This window comes from Hemicordylus capensis, chromosome 4 (assembly GCF_027244095.1).
Source record: "Hemicordylus capensis ecotype Gifberg chromosome 4, rHemCap1.1.pri, whole genome shotgun sequence".
In the NCBI taxonomy this organism is placed as follows: domain Eukaryota; kingdom Metazoa; phylum Chordata; class Lepidosauria; order Squamata; family Cordylidae; genus Hemicordylus; species Hemicordylus capensis.
The window spans coordinates 297,218,635-297,233,508 of NC_069660.1; the positions used below are offsets into that span (position 1 = coordinate 297,218,635).

The window sequence follows — 14,874 nt, forward strand, 5'->3', positions numbered from 1 at the left end:
AACCCCTCAAGATTTCTGCAGCTACTGCCCCTTTATATAACCCAAAGTGTCCTAATGAAGATATGGTTTTTGTGCTGTTTGGCTGGAGTCATAAAAGAGAACATTCTCTTGTGTGTGAAGAAGGGTGAAGTCCTTGCCACTTAGCAGCTGAAAGTGTAGATTACCTTCCAAAGGGACTATTTTGGAATTTGGAGAGTCCCTATATGTGTGGAACGTAATTAGTAAAATGAGGAAGACATCCTGTCCATGCAGCCCTTCTCCAACATGACATTCCCTTGCCCTACCTGACTTTCCATGGCTATCGGGGGTGGGGGTGGGGAGGGGAGGGAGAGAAAGGCACCATTTTTGTCATGCAGCAACAGCAGTGCCTCTGGATCTCAGCTTCATCTCTAGTATTGACTACTTGAAAACCTGAACAACAGTGGGAAAGGTGGCTGAGCAAGCAAGGCCAGGAGGACTGGCCACTCACCCTGCTCACTCTTGATAATCAGCTACTTTCCTTGAGGAACGGATGAGCAAATGTTCAAAGATCTAGTAAAAAGTGTTTTAAAAGGGCAATCTTTCTACTCCAAAATGCTTGTTTAGTTGGAGACTGCTATTCTTCAAGTTCGGCACCAGCAAGTCACAATTTTTTCTTGTCCAGTCCAGGCTCAAGGTCTTCTTTTGGTCTTCCTGTCTTTTTCTCATGAGACTAATATTGGTGCCCCCCCCCACACACAAAAAAACCAAGACTCCAAACATAACTTTTATAACTGGTGGTAAAACTTTATTATTCAAGTTTAGATGTAACAGACATCTTTTGCTGCCTGAAGAATTGTTTGCATAAGAAATACACCAGGAACATGTTTGTAAGTAGAAATGAACATGCACTATGAAAACGGGGGGTGGGGAGAGGGAAGCACAAATAAAGAAAACAAAACAAAAATACCCATGTGTTGTAAAGGGCAGAACAGAGCATTCTAGAGTCAATTCAGAGCTATACATTGCAACCAGAGTTTTTTCTTTAGCAACATGACATCATTCCATAGGTGGGACTTCTGTTGGTGAATTTTTTCATTGCATTAAGTGACTGACATTTTGAGATGCTGATTTATTCCTTCTCTAGGAAAGGCGGAGAACCTCTCTAGAAAAGTCTGGAGTCTCTCTAGGCCTATGATGGTGGTTGTTCTCAGGTGCCACTAAGAGTGGCATAGTGATAGAGAGACAGATCTAACCCATGGTGCAGTCCAGCGGGAGGTCCTAAAAGCATAGCAATGCTCTTGCACAACTCCCATTTACTTTGATGGAGAGAACATTCTGGTGGGTTGGGTGTTATCATGATTAGTGGTAGGGAGGGATGCCATTTTGGATTTTCCTGCTCAGGTACTGGACCAGCTCTGTAAAGCTGACCATAAAAGCTGACTGCTGTAGCAGACAAAAAGTTTGTTATGAGAAAATTTACACTGTAGTTACATTGGGTGGAAGCTACTTCTAACTTTCCTTTAAGCAATTCAACAACTTTTTTCTTTGCCAATTTGGAACTCTTTAGCCTAGTGGGTCTCTTAGATGTTGCAGAGCACAGAGAATCACACTTGCCATCAGCAGACTTTCTCTCATCCTCTTAAAAGAAAATGGTGGATGCAACTTTCCACTCAGTGACTGGGATACATTAGCTCCACCTGTACACATAGAGGTTTGTGCATCAAGGTGCTTCCCTGTTTATCTTCTATGGGAGAGAAATATTATCTATATGCAACCAGAAGTTCATCCACATAATCTTCATCTCATGGAAGAGAATGAGAAGTTCACACAGAGCTATGGATCATGGCTACCCTGTTGATGAAGATGATATGGTGAAGGTGGCTGCAGGCATTGGCCAGGAACAACACATTTTCAAACATGGCGAAATATACCATGGTTGTAGTAGGAATGAGCACATTTTCAAACTCTTTGGCTTTCTGATAATGACAATTAGACATAAGCATGTCAAAAGAGCCAAAACAGAAGATTATTTTGAAAGTAGGCATGTAAGTCAACAAATAATATATACCCTCTGCTGGCCCTGCATTAAGGTATTGTTATTTATTGTTAAATAATACTGTTTAATAATAAAACCAAGGCGTTAAATTTCTTTTAAGATCATGCACTGAGCTGCCTCCTCAACACCCACTGATCAGCAGAGGCCTAGTGGGTAAGTTCTCTCCCACTGCTTATTCATATTTTGAGAAAGGATCTTCCTATCAACTATGCACTCTTTATTACTCTGACTTCTTTCTTTCTTCCTGACTAAATTCCCTTAACTGACCATTTTCATTCACTACTCAATGGCTAATATGGCAACTGATTAGGTTCACTAATGGCCCTCAACCATTTAGGCAGGAAAATGGGTCCTGAGAATTCTTTCTATCCCACATTGTCTTGGATTTTGAGCATGAGGCCATATCTGTTTTCCATATCTTCTTTGGAAAATAGAGATGCCGCTAAAGTCAAAGGTGAAATATCTGACATCCAGACTAAGTTATTCCAGAGTTACTCTAAAGGACTACTTAATTTCAACAGGTTTTTCATTGAGTAATTTAGTCAGGATGGCAGCTATTGTTTTAAAATCAGATTGGATCATTTGGTTAAAAACCAATGAACTTAACACTCCCAAATTCTGTACTGGATTTTATTTATTCATTTGCCTTTAATATTCAGGACCCACTCCTACATTGCATTCTTCAGCCACGGGGTGATTACTCCTGTGACTCAATAAATTCAAGCTTATCTAGTGGCTACAAACATTTGAATATGAAACTGATAAAGAAGGTTTTCAGTGTATGGGTTGTTGTTAGAAGAGCCAAATGTATGTATTCATTTTCATAAAAGATAGAAGAATGATTGCACTTTGCCTGTTAAATATATTGTGGCAAGTGGACCTTCCATGATCTCCAGTTGAGAAGGAGAAAAGTGTAAACTTCTGGATAGATAGACTCATGAAGCAATTACCAATGAACAGTATCATTCGAGATGCCTCTATGTTTGAATGCTGAATGGGGAGAAAATGTGCTTCTTCAACTGTTCCCAACATAAAATGCTTCCTACACAAAGCACATTAGCATTTCAAGAAGACAGCTAGGCTAGAATCTACCTCCCTGATATGCTAGTTCTTTGTGTACACTGTGGTGTGTGTGTGTTAACCTGTTGGAGCATTTAAACATATAATCCCCTGCTTGCAATTTGATATTCTTGGAAGGCTGTACCATGTGTGTCTGCTATGATTTGGCCCTTAAGAGTTGTAAATTGAAGTGGAGCAGACATGTGAGATTGCTGAAAACAATATGTTAATGGTATTTTTCCTCCAGAATTCTATAAGCATTCCCATTATGATTATCACTTGGATAAATCTAGAAATAATTTCTTTCCAAACTTAGCTGGAACAAAATAACATTATTTAAAGGAAGAATACTTAGAACATCTCAATATGTCAAGCCAAAACAATCTCCCCCCGCCCCCCAGCAAAACAACAACAACAAAAAAACACACACAACCAAAAAAACCTCACACGCAAAACCACATCTCTGGGTCATTCTGTTACTATTTTAATTATTTTACATAGGTTAAATGTTGTTATAGAGAGCTCTGTCTTGCCCTACTCTAACAGGTTTGTTTCTTTTCAACATCCTCCAGACCTTTTTAAATGGCTTGCTAGCAACAATATTTCTCCCACAGTCTCCTGCTTTTGAGTCTAGCAAGTGATCTAATACCAGGGTAGAGAACAGAACGCCTTAGATTGTATCTGACCCACCAAGGCTTTTCGTCTTGAATAGCTTTTCTTCTCATCCCCCAGTAGTGACTTGCATTGATTAGTTAGCACAAGGTAGCAGCTCAGGACTGTGGTGGAGCTATGACGGCGGGGCGAGGAATCATCACAGAACAGCCATCACATCAATGCAGGTAACCAAATGAATGTTATTTCAATTGTATAAAATATTAATAAAATGTCTGACATAGGGTGGACCAGTATGCCAGCCTAGTACTGCTGCACTTGCACAATTTGTGTAAGTTGCACAAATGCAAAATTTGCACAACTTGCAGTACACACAAGTAAGCCCATTTGCAATGGGCTTACTCTTGTGTAACCTAATTTGTGCACATTTTGCATTTGTGCAACTTACATCACATATGCACATTGTGCAAATGCAAGGTTACTAGGCTGACTAAGGGCCTAGTGCTTGTTAGTTACCCCAGTGCCATTGACCCAAAAACTGGAAGGCAAGAACAAGTTTACTGCCTAATAATTGGGCAGAATATAGGCTTTCTGCTTTTTCTCCACAAATAGCAGACTTCAATGAATGTGGAGAAGTCAAAGAGGGGGCTGGAAGGCCCCTTTGGTAATAAGGCCCCACAAGGCTCCTGTGGTTATGGCCCTGTTGCAAAGCCTGCTGGAGGAAAAGGCTTTAGGGTTGTGGGGTGCTTGATGCAGACTGAAGCCATCCATTCCCTACCCTGGTGTACTGGGATACAAGCTGTTTTTAATTTCCTATAAGGGCTATCTCCCCAGCAGTGGAGATCCTAAAGAAACTATTAAGAAAAACTGGTCACATCTCAACACAGTGACTGTGCTGGTTAATTTTTGGCTTTGCGCTGGAAGCCAATACGACTACTGCTGTTTTTAATGGAACACCATGTAACTAGAGGGAAACAATCCCTTTCTGGTCCTGCTGTTGACATAATGATTGTCGGAGGACAACTGTAAATGCTATAAGGTGCTGAAGCAGAAGATTTGTAAGAGGAGGAATGCTGAACAGCCACCTTCTTTGACCAAGATTACAACGAAACAGCTGTTCAACACAACCCTGAGCAAATAAAAAGACAATGTTCCAGGTCAGGCCTGCACAACTTGTGACTTAAAAAGCTGAATGTAACCCACCACCCACATCTTACAGCCTTCCAGATGCCAACAACCCCTGTGTTTTTGCAGTCTCAGGTAGGCAGGAAAAATAGGAGGGTTGCCAAGGCCCTGGTGGGTCAGCATTCATGGGTGGTGGGCTACATCAGCCTGGTTGTTTGGACATGCTGCCGTTCATGCAATGAATAGTGCAAGACGCTATGCAGGCTTGGTGTCAAACAACTGGTTTGCTGTGGCTCTGCAGCTGGAGGAATTGTTCAGATAAGTTGACTCTGAGAAACGCAGCTCCCAGAACACTGCCAAGATCAGCAAGGACTTTGGTGGCCAGGTATGCAAGAGCTTCTCATGCAGGTTGAAATTGCTGACATATATATTTAGGATAATTGCAGATGACTGTTTTCCAAGGGGCAGTTGACCATGGTTTGCATATAACCTCTTGGAAAGCTTATACAACTGCTGTTTTGAATGGTTGCCTATATTGTCCTGCCAAATGGCTTGGAGAATTTTCACTTATACCCCTCTTCAGAAATGGAGGCAGAGGAAGAGTGATATAGTTACTCTCTGCACTTGGCAGAAGAACACAGATGGCTAGCTTAACAAGTGGCTACACTGCACACTGTGGATAGTCACCACCTGACAAATGGGTGCCTCTCAGACCCAAAGACAACTGGAGGTCTCTTCACCTCCAGTTTCCAAAGCCGCATGTCCAAATTCGGCAAACCGGAGTTAAGGGCAAAGGGACTTGCAGTTTTCCTCGCCAAACTCCACTCTGCACCTTCGGTCAGCATAGAGTTTCACCACCACGAACTCCATTTCTGTGGTGCTAGAGTTACATCCAAACACTGGCACTGCAGTTTAGGCCCCACGGAACTGGAGTTGAGGGAGGAAGCTGCTCCCTCACTCTGGCCCGATTGGCTGTTTGGGCTGTCCTTCTGTTGAGAAGGAAGCCCGCACAGCCAGCTCCCCCGCCTCTCTGCAGTCTTTCTGAGAGCAGAGAGGCAGCTCTCCCTGTTGTTCATAGGCAGATGGGAGAGTGGGGGCGGAGCCGTGGGTCCATTGGACCCGCGGTTCCGTGTTACGTTTGAATTGGGCCAATATTTTTTGTTGTACAAAAGCAGTGTTTAAATTCCAGGAGGTCCAATGGGGACCTGGCTCCTTTATTTTTGTGACTTGGGCTTTTAAAAGGCTACAGGAGGTCATACTTGGGCTAAGATAGGGGCAAGGTTTGTAGATTTCTTTAAGGGCCCACATAATTGGAGTATATACCAAAGAATTGCTGGTCAGACTAGCTCCTCTTGGTTTTATACTCTTGAATACTGGTAAAAATACAATCTTAACCTCAGTGTCTTTTCTCAGTTCTACCTGGCAATGTGTATTTTAAATGCACTGTTTTCTATATCAGAGAAGGAACTTGCCTGTTAAATGTCATGAGCTCTCTTAATTTTAATTACGTGAACATTTGAGATAGGCAGCATGTAAGTAAGAAACGAAGAGGACCCTCAACATGCTCGGAACTGTGAATCTAGCCCTGATACAATTTTCTCTAGAACACTGAAGAAAATGAAAAGAGGAGGGCAGGGGAGGGCAATAAAATATCAGACAGATGGTTTTTAAACTTCATTTGCTGCAACATTCAGGAACCAGCTGTACTCTCCAACCTCAAGAGACTAGACCCTGCAATGCGAAAGAAAGAAGCCCCCAATGCAACAAAACAGAACAAAAACAAAACAAAACACCATGAAGCGACTGTGTAATATGGTAGAAATGGAGTGCAATGCTACTACAGGATGCAATAAAAACTTCAGTGCCAAGGAGTCAGATGGCACCTCTCAACATAATCTCTGAAATGTTTCATCTGAAACATAGACAAAGCAATAAAAAGAGGATATATGTTTATCATTTTAAGCATAACAATGTGAGTTAAGAGCTTAAGAATACAAAAAGTACTTGGAATGAATAGTGCTACCCTTTTTCTTCCTCCTAAGTAGGCATAAAAATATTTTCATTTCCTCCTCCTTCTTATATCCCCCCATAGCATTAATATCAACAAAATCCATTCATTTCATGTTACCGTTTACAATTGTAATGCACACACACGCACAAAAAAAAAAGATACCTACTGCAATAGAAAGTTGCTTCATTACCTTGTTTGCTACATTTGCAAATGTAAACAGAGCGAGGCTGAGCCAGCGCTGAATCTTATGCATGATGGAATATCTTTGTTGCATACGTACACTGTAGAAAATAATTATTCAATATGTCAGGCACCATTATTTGAAATGTAATACATTAATATTTACTAGAAAAATAAGTTTTTTTTCCTATTTGTTCTCCCAACTTCTTAAATGAAATAAGTTAATCTGACAGTTCATCCAGTAGCTTGTAATATCTCTTGTACATCCCCGTCGCAAAAAAATAAAATAAAAATTCAGATTTAGTGGCTGGGCTGAACTATCACAAATTAATTGAAGTCCGTTCTTGGTAGATCCTTGGAGCATCTATGGAGGCTTGTCTAACAGCACCTTGAACCAATGATTGAATATTTAGTTATGTAGTCCTATTTCCCTGAGCAGTTATGCTGAGGAGCTTTCCCTTCATGGAACAGTTTTAGAAACTTTTTTAAAGTATTAAAAATAAAAATGGCCATGAAGGCATGCTCAATGTTACCTAGCAAAAGCTGGCATTTAAGTCTAGTGAAGGGATTGAATATAAATAACCAAAGGCCTTTAGGGAAGTCAGCCATACACTGCGCTCTGAAGCAAGGTTTTGAAAGAAGCTAATGCAAAAATATTAACACTATGCAAAGCAAGCTTGTAAAGTAGCTTCCATATAAGAGACAGATTGTCGGACAGAGTACATTTCTACAGACTGGTACTCCCCAATCTATATTTTGGCCAAAGCATGTGACCCAGAATCCCCTGAGATGTAGTTTGCAACTCCAGGACCTGCTTTGAGCTGGAATTCAATGAAGACCAGCAAAATAGCCATTTAAGGGTCCTTCCAACATCCTTATAAGCTTATGAGGCAAGCTGGAAAGGAGAAGGTCTTCTTGCTCATAAAGTATATAGTATTTTTTTCTGAGACCTAAGTCCTTTTATTTTCTTCTTTCCTGAGAATTTTTATTTTTATTTTCAGGCTGAGAGGGAAGGAGGAATACATTCTGGCCTTCACGGTGTTAAATGCTGAAAATGGTCATTCCTGGTTCTGCAGGAACTTAGTTAAGCTATTGTTGCGCTAACCTGCAAAGACTGTTGCAGGCTACGAGGTGTAGTGATCAAATAGTAGCTACCAACTGGCTTAGTGTGAGAGACATCTGGAGGAAAATACTGTCTCCAGATTACGGAAGTGACAATGTCATGGGATGTTCTAATAAGGCCAAAATGAACCCAAATGAGAGAAAAAAACTACTAGATTTCTGGACATCAGTTTATTGATCAAGTCCATTTCGCTATACAGTGTGCATATGTTACTGTACACCTGCGTCAGCATTATACATCTTTGCATTCTAGCCAGCTACGTTTCTTGTACAAGAACAAAAGCATTAGTTGTCTCATTAGGTTCCCCCACCCAAAAGATACTTGCCCTGATATAGTGTCTTCTGTATAGTTTTGGTGGGACGGGTCCGAAGTGATTATCCCTTACCCTCAATACCAGCTGCCATCCATTTTTTGCTTTTCCTTCTTGGGAACTTATTTTATTTTTATTTAAAGGTAGGAAAAGGAGGAGAGAGAAAAGAATGAAGGGTGGTATACTGGATAAGGCATGCTTGCTATATGAAGTGCTTAATAAGACATTACAAGCTATTGAATTCCCATCAAGAAACCTATTTCTGTTTAATTGTGCTAAGTGCTAAGGTTTATTTTATTTTATTTTTTACTCTTTAGATTTGCCATTCGTTTCAGCTTGTGCATTGTTCCTATGTAGGCCCCTCTGGATGTGAGTTGTGAAGTCATACTTGTCCGTGCAAAAATATTGGCATATGCTGCACTGAAAAGGTCCGCTGTCACCATGGCAACTCATATGCAAGGCATACATCACTTCATCCAGAAAGACAATGCCACAGTGCACACACTTGGTTGACAGTTCATCTTGAGTACTTCGGTCAACTTTCTCTGTTTTAACTACATTCAAGGGACCTTCATTTTTTACATTTGGCGGCGCCTTTGCTTTCTCCTTGGAGGCACCATTTGCAGTTGGCCCAGGTCTGGAATGTTTTATCGCCAAATCTAGAGGAATGTCATTGTCGGATCCGACAGCTGAAAAATGAGGAGGCAGATTAAAGGTGGGATAAGGCACATAGTTTTGGCAAGGATTTGGTAGGCCAGGCACATGACTCAAGTAGTGTGGATTCCCAGGAACGGACAGCTTATATTTACTCCAGAATCTTAGCCAATCAGCTTCATTTTGAAAGTCGTTGTGTACAAATGGAAGCCCAAAGAGCGGGTACTGGTACTTTTCGATGGGACTTCCGGGTGGAGAATAGTTGGGGTGCTTGGCGGGTCTCATGTATTTCTCTATTGGACTGCCTCTCTCTGAACTTCCTTTTCCTTCTGATATAGAGGAACTATTGCCTGGGTCTCCGGTACTTTCCTGAGGACTTTTTATCTGAATGTGCAAAGGTTGCATCCTTTTGTGAATATCCAGAGTTTGGCTGACCAATATTGACTGTGGAGCAGAATGGCTTTTAGTCAATGAACCCTGGGGTTCATATTTACTCAGGCTGGGAAGCTGGATTTCTCTTTGATGACCTTCTGTTAAATGATCCTCTGACCTCCTATCTAACGGGCTGCCGTTGACTTGTTCCTCGCTGTTCCCTCTCTGCTGTTTGTTTAGCTGCTCAGCCTGAAGTGCCTCCGGGTTAAGGCGCTTTCTCGTTCGTCTCCTAATGATCTGCTCACCGTTGTTCTGCTTAATGATGTTTAAAGGCCTGGGAGTCTGCATATAAAACACAATAACATCATAAATAAAAGAGCAATGCTAAGCAAAGCTTTGCAGAACCGCTCGTGCAAATCCCCAGTTATAGTGAAGAGCCGTATCAAGTCATTTCAGGGGAGCTGCTTTAAGAAAAGGATTCCTCAAACAAGAAGACACAAGGTAACACCAAGCTCTGGAAACTGACTCCCTAATTTTCAACAATTAAAAAAATGTGTCAAGTGATGCCTCTTTGAAATACTTTAATAGGTATCAAAATGCTAGAGCGAACACACCCTTACCTCCCTATCCTAGCAACCTTGTAAGTGACCAGATAATTGGTATTAGGTTACCTCCAAGGATGTCCTGAGCAAACAAAATGCCTAATAATTTCCATTTTGACGTGGGATGCTCAAAACCACAAGGCCTTATGGATTCAATCTGCACCAAGAGCTTTATGGGTGGTGATATTTATTGCCAGTGGTCCTTGTGATCTACCTCACAGGGGTCTTGAGAGATTTAATGACCACAAAGCACATTTGAATAGCACCATATAAGACTGAGTACAAGGTGAAAAAGAACAAAAAGATTGCCTTTTGGGGTCCTGCAACCTTCAGGGACTTGGAAGCATACTGAGCTCTGCAGGAAAAGAGAGATCGGCAAAAATTGCTCCTTCCGCACTGTGCACACAAAACGTTTTTCAGTATGTACAATATTAGTATGACTGTCAGCCAATACTACTAGTCTCACACCCTCCCTCCTTCCTCCATGTTTTGAATGTGTGTGTGTGTGTTTTCTTGTTTACATTTTTTCATCATATTACCTTTCTTAAGGAATATATTTACCTTTTTTTAAAAAGCAAATATTGTGGCTGCACTGGTGCAAGATCCTTGTGGATTCATTCTTGTGGTTTGCTATGATCCATGCAGTCCCTGGCCCACTAGCTCAAGGTCAGTGTTCTAAGATTTTGACCTATGATTTATGCATATTAGCAATTTGAAATTAACATAAAAGTAGTCCCTGTGGGAACAAAACCTGTTTATGATTTTTATAGAGCTATCTGTTCTCCTGACCCGAGCTCTTTCACCTTCCCTTTCTTGCCTCTTTCTTATCCAAGGTTGAATCATTTCTGTCATTAATTGCCATTTGGCTACAGCCACTGCTGGTTAAACTTTATTCTATTAAACATCTAAATCAGATGAAATATTCACTGTGATTTAGAAGTTTAATAAGAAATGAAAACTTTTACCTCAGTGCAACAGCAGCAATTGATAAAGCTTCCTCAGTGTGGCAACAACAGATACTGAACAGAAATGTTTCTATCTATCTCAAACTCTGGGCAAAAAGTCACACATTTGCGTTCCTTTTAACAGAGATATTTGAAACTTTCCACCCCCACTCCTCATTTCCCTTGTTACATTAGCAACATATTCTTATGTATGTCTACTCAGAAATAAGTCCCATTGAATTAATGGGGCTTACTCCAGATACTGTAAGTGTGTGTAGGATTGTAGCCTAAACAGCATTTTGTCTTATCAACCATTATATTGCTGCATTCTTAAAATAAATGCCCAATCATCTTCACTGTATACTATTGTAAGAGATGTCACACCTTCATCTTGTGGAAAGAGTTGGTTTTGTGAAAGTGGGCATAAATTGTCCCTTTTGCTAAGTAGGGCCTGACCTGGTTTACACGTGGATGGGTGACTACAGGAGAGTGCAATGCTGTCTGCTATGAGATATTCCCCTGATGGGATGTGGCTGTGGCTCAGTGCTCAAGCAGAGTATCTGCTTGCATGCAGAATATAGGAATATAGGAAGCTGCCATATACTGAGTCGGACCATTGGTCTATCTAATTCAGTATTGTCTTCACAGACTGGCAGTGGCTTCTCCAAGGTTGCAGGCAGGAATCTCACTCAGCCCTATCCTGGAGATGCTGCCAGGGAGGGAACTCTGAACCTTCTGCTCTTCCCAGAGCGGCTTCATCCCCTGAGGGGAATATCTTCCAGTTCTCACACTTCTAGTCTCCCATTCATATGCAACCAGGACGGACCCTGCTTAGCTAAGGGGACAAGTCATGCTTGCTACCACAAGACCAGCTCTCGTCTCCAGAAGGTCTCAGGTTCACTCTCTCACATCTCCAGCTAGGACTGGGAAAGACTCCTGCCTTTGGAGAGCTGCTGCTAGTCAGTGTATACAAATGCTGAACCAAATGGACGAGTTGTCTGACTAAGTACAAGGCACCTTCCTATGTTCCTCAGAATACGGAGGATGGATTTTTATTTGACCTTTTTGCTGCTTCCATGTATTTTAAAAAATGCATTTGATGAGCCAATTCATTGTGTGTGCGTGTGTGTGTGTGTAAATTATGAATTGGCTCAGAGTTCTTATGGAAAAAAAGGCTGCCCACAAAGCCATAATGTCAGCAATAATCTTTGAGATCATGGGCCGATTCACACGATGGATCAGCCCATTAACAGACTAGGAATGCATCCTGAAGTCTGCGCTCCCTCCACTCCACTTCGCTTATCTTCTTGCTCTGACATAGAGCCATGACATTAGCATTGGAACTTTTAAAAACCACACCGCCACAGGTTCCATGAAGTTGGGAACCAGAGTTAAAATACAGTCCCCAACTTCACACAAGCTGCAAGGCCGTGATTTAAACCAGGGTTTCTCAACGTTTGGGTCCCCAGATGTTATTTGACTTCAACTCCCATAATCCCCAACCAAAGGCCACTAGGTCTGGGGATTATGGGAGTTGAAGTCCAATAACATCTGGGAACCCAACGTTGAGAATCCCTGGTTTAAACAAACCAAGGTAACTGATGGCCTTCAAGCACTGAAGGTAAAGGGAGAGGAAATGTGGGATTGCACAGTCTTGCTGAGCTTTGAGCTGTGTTCCCAATCCAAACTAATCAGAGTTTGTTGATAGTGTGAACTAGCTCCATAGCAAGAAGACAACCTTCACTAACCAGATCATCTATATATTTAATTCTCTTAGCCAGAATGCATGTCCTGGATTTGGCAGTGGAACTCTGGCGATACATTGTGAGAGTTCCCGGCCTTGGGCGAGAGTTGCAGGCAAGAGAAATGGTGGCGGCGGGGACCCGCAAAACAGCCTGAGGCTGCGGCCTTGGCTGGCCGCTGGGAGACGGAGGCAGCGCGATGGCCTGGCCTGGCCAGGCCATCCCAGGTAAGGAGGAGGAGGAAGAGACAGCAGTGGCAGCGGCCCGGCCTGCCTGCTGGGAGCAGGAGGCAGCATTGGGACGGCCAGGCACAGAGGAGGGGAGAGGAGGCGCTGGTGAGAGGGCAAGGGGGTGGGGAAATGAGTGGGGCAGCTCGGAGTGGGAGGGAAATGGGCGGTAGGACTCCCCAGTTTGCCGCCTGGGAGGAGGAATGGCGGCAGTGGGGCCCTTTTTGGCCCTCCGCTGCCCAGTAAGGAGGACCTGGCTGTGGCGGAGGTGAGGTCCAGCTGGAAGTTGCTCAGTGTGGGTGGGGGTGCGGGGCAGGGAGGAGAGGAATAGAAGGGGAGGGAGGGCAAGAGAGAGTGGGGTGGGGGTGGGGCAGCCAGCCCCAAAGAGCGTGCAGATGCTCTGTGCGGGTCAGCTAGTTTGTATTACTGTATCTACTCGAATAGAAGATGATTCTGATTTTAAGATGACCCCTTTAACAAATACAGGTTAAATACAGGTTATAGCTATATTACCCTGAAAGGAAGAGGGCTCTGGATTTAAGATGAACCCCACCCCCATTTCTAACATCAAAGAACTTGGAAAAAGCCTAGACTTGGATTCAGGTAAATACAGTAGGTTGAGCCTACATAAACAGAAGGTTAGAATACGATGTCCAAATGGACTTGTACCACTTCAGACTAAAGATGGGGGATATTGCTCCTGTACTGCTCACCCATTAAAAAAACCTTTTTACTGCTCACCATGGGGGGCGGGGGGAAATGTTACAAGCATTCACACACTGTTTGGGGAGGACTGTGCTCCGACACAAGAGCGCAAATGCCTTCTTGAAGTGCTGGTGAGCTCTGGGAAGCATTTGAGCTCCTGAGCAAGGGCACAGTACCGGCCTGCACATCAGGAAGAGCATGTAGGAGCACAGGGATGCCAGAGGCATTTGCGTTAGGCTGCTCTGGATGCCAGTGACAGAATGCACAAATCAATATTTGAGGACGTTTTGCTGGATTTGCAGTATGTAAAGCTTCCTAACATGGTTTTTCTTATTTTGTGTCAAAATAAAGCATATGAATACAGAAGAAGGAATCTATGCCTATGTTATGGGTATAGCTTACTGCTGTGATATGAGAGCACAAAAGTATCAAAGTAAAATTGAAGCCGAAGCCATTAAAACAACCCCCCCCCCAAAAAAAAAAATCAGTATGATTTTTTAGGGAGGAATAAATCCACTGTGGAGGTGTTTGTTGAATCTTTCAGTGATCTTAATCTTTGTATATTGCTGCATTAACTTTTTATGAATTCTCACTCAACTGTTTTTCACTTCCACCGGAATATGCATATCTCTGAACAAAACACTCAGATCTCAACGAGTGTGAAGGTCATACACTTATGAAATTAAGTATTAGACTCTTAAAAACATAATTGTGCTGAATAAAGAAATCATAGCATTTTAGGGTTGGAAGGGACCTTGGAGATCTTCTAATCCAGGCATCCCCAAACTGCGGCCCTCCAGATGTTGCTGAACTACAGTTCCCATCACCCCCAGCAACAATGGCTGCCATTCACTTATATGGGATGCGGAAGAGAAGTAAGCACTCAACTTGAATAAAATACTGCAGGGGAGGGACAGGATCCACCCACCCAGTGAGCAGATGGTCCAGAGTTCAAATCCCCATTCAGCCATGATACTAGCTGCGTGACTCTGGGCCAGTCACTTCTCTCTCAGCCTAACCTACTTCACAGGGTTGTTGTGAGGAGAAACTCAAGTATGTAGTACACCGCTCTGGGCTCCTTGGAGGAAGAGCGGGATATAGATAGATAGATAGATAGATAGATAGAGAAAGAAAGAAAGAAAGAAAGAAAGAAAGAAAGAAAGAAAGAAAGAAAGAAAGAGCAACATGTCA

The 14,874-nt window shown here is 42.5% G+C and overlaps 1 protein-coding gene across 9 annotated transcripts in view; it reads right to left on the reverse strand.

Moving 5' to 3' along the window:
• Nucleotides 1–740: 740 nt before the first annotated feature.
• The window catches only part of TRPS1 (transcriptional repressor GATA binding 1), a 324,860-nt gene continuing 310,726 nt past the window's right edge, over nucleotides 741–14,874 (reverse strand). For 8 of the 9 annotated variants that reach the window (XM_053248419.1, XM_053248418.1, XM_053248415.1 and 5 more), the window contains one exon: nucleotides 6,964–9,805. In XM_053248419.1, the coding sequence (XP_053104394.1) occupies nucleotides 8,744–9,805 (1,062 nt within the window). In that variant the 3' untranslated portion in view covers nucleotides 6,964–8,743. Of the gene's footprint in view, nucleotides 9,806–14,874 lie in introns of all 9 variants that reach the window. The other variant, XM_053248423.1, reaches the window with a different exon arrangement.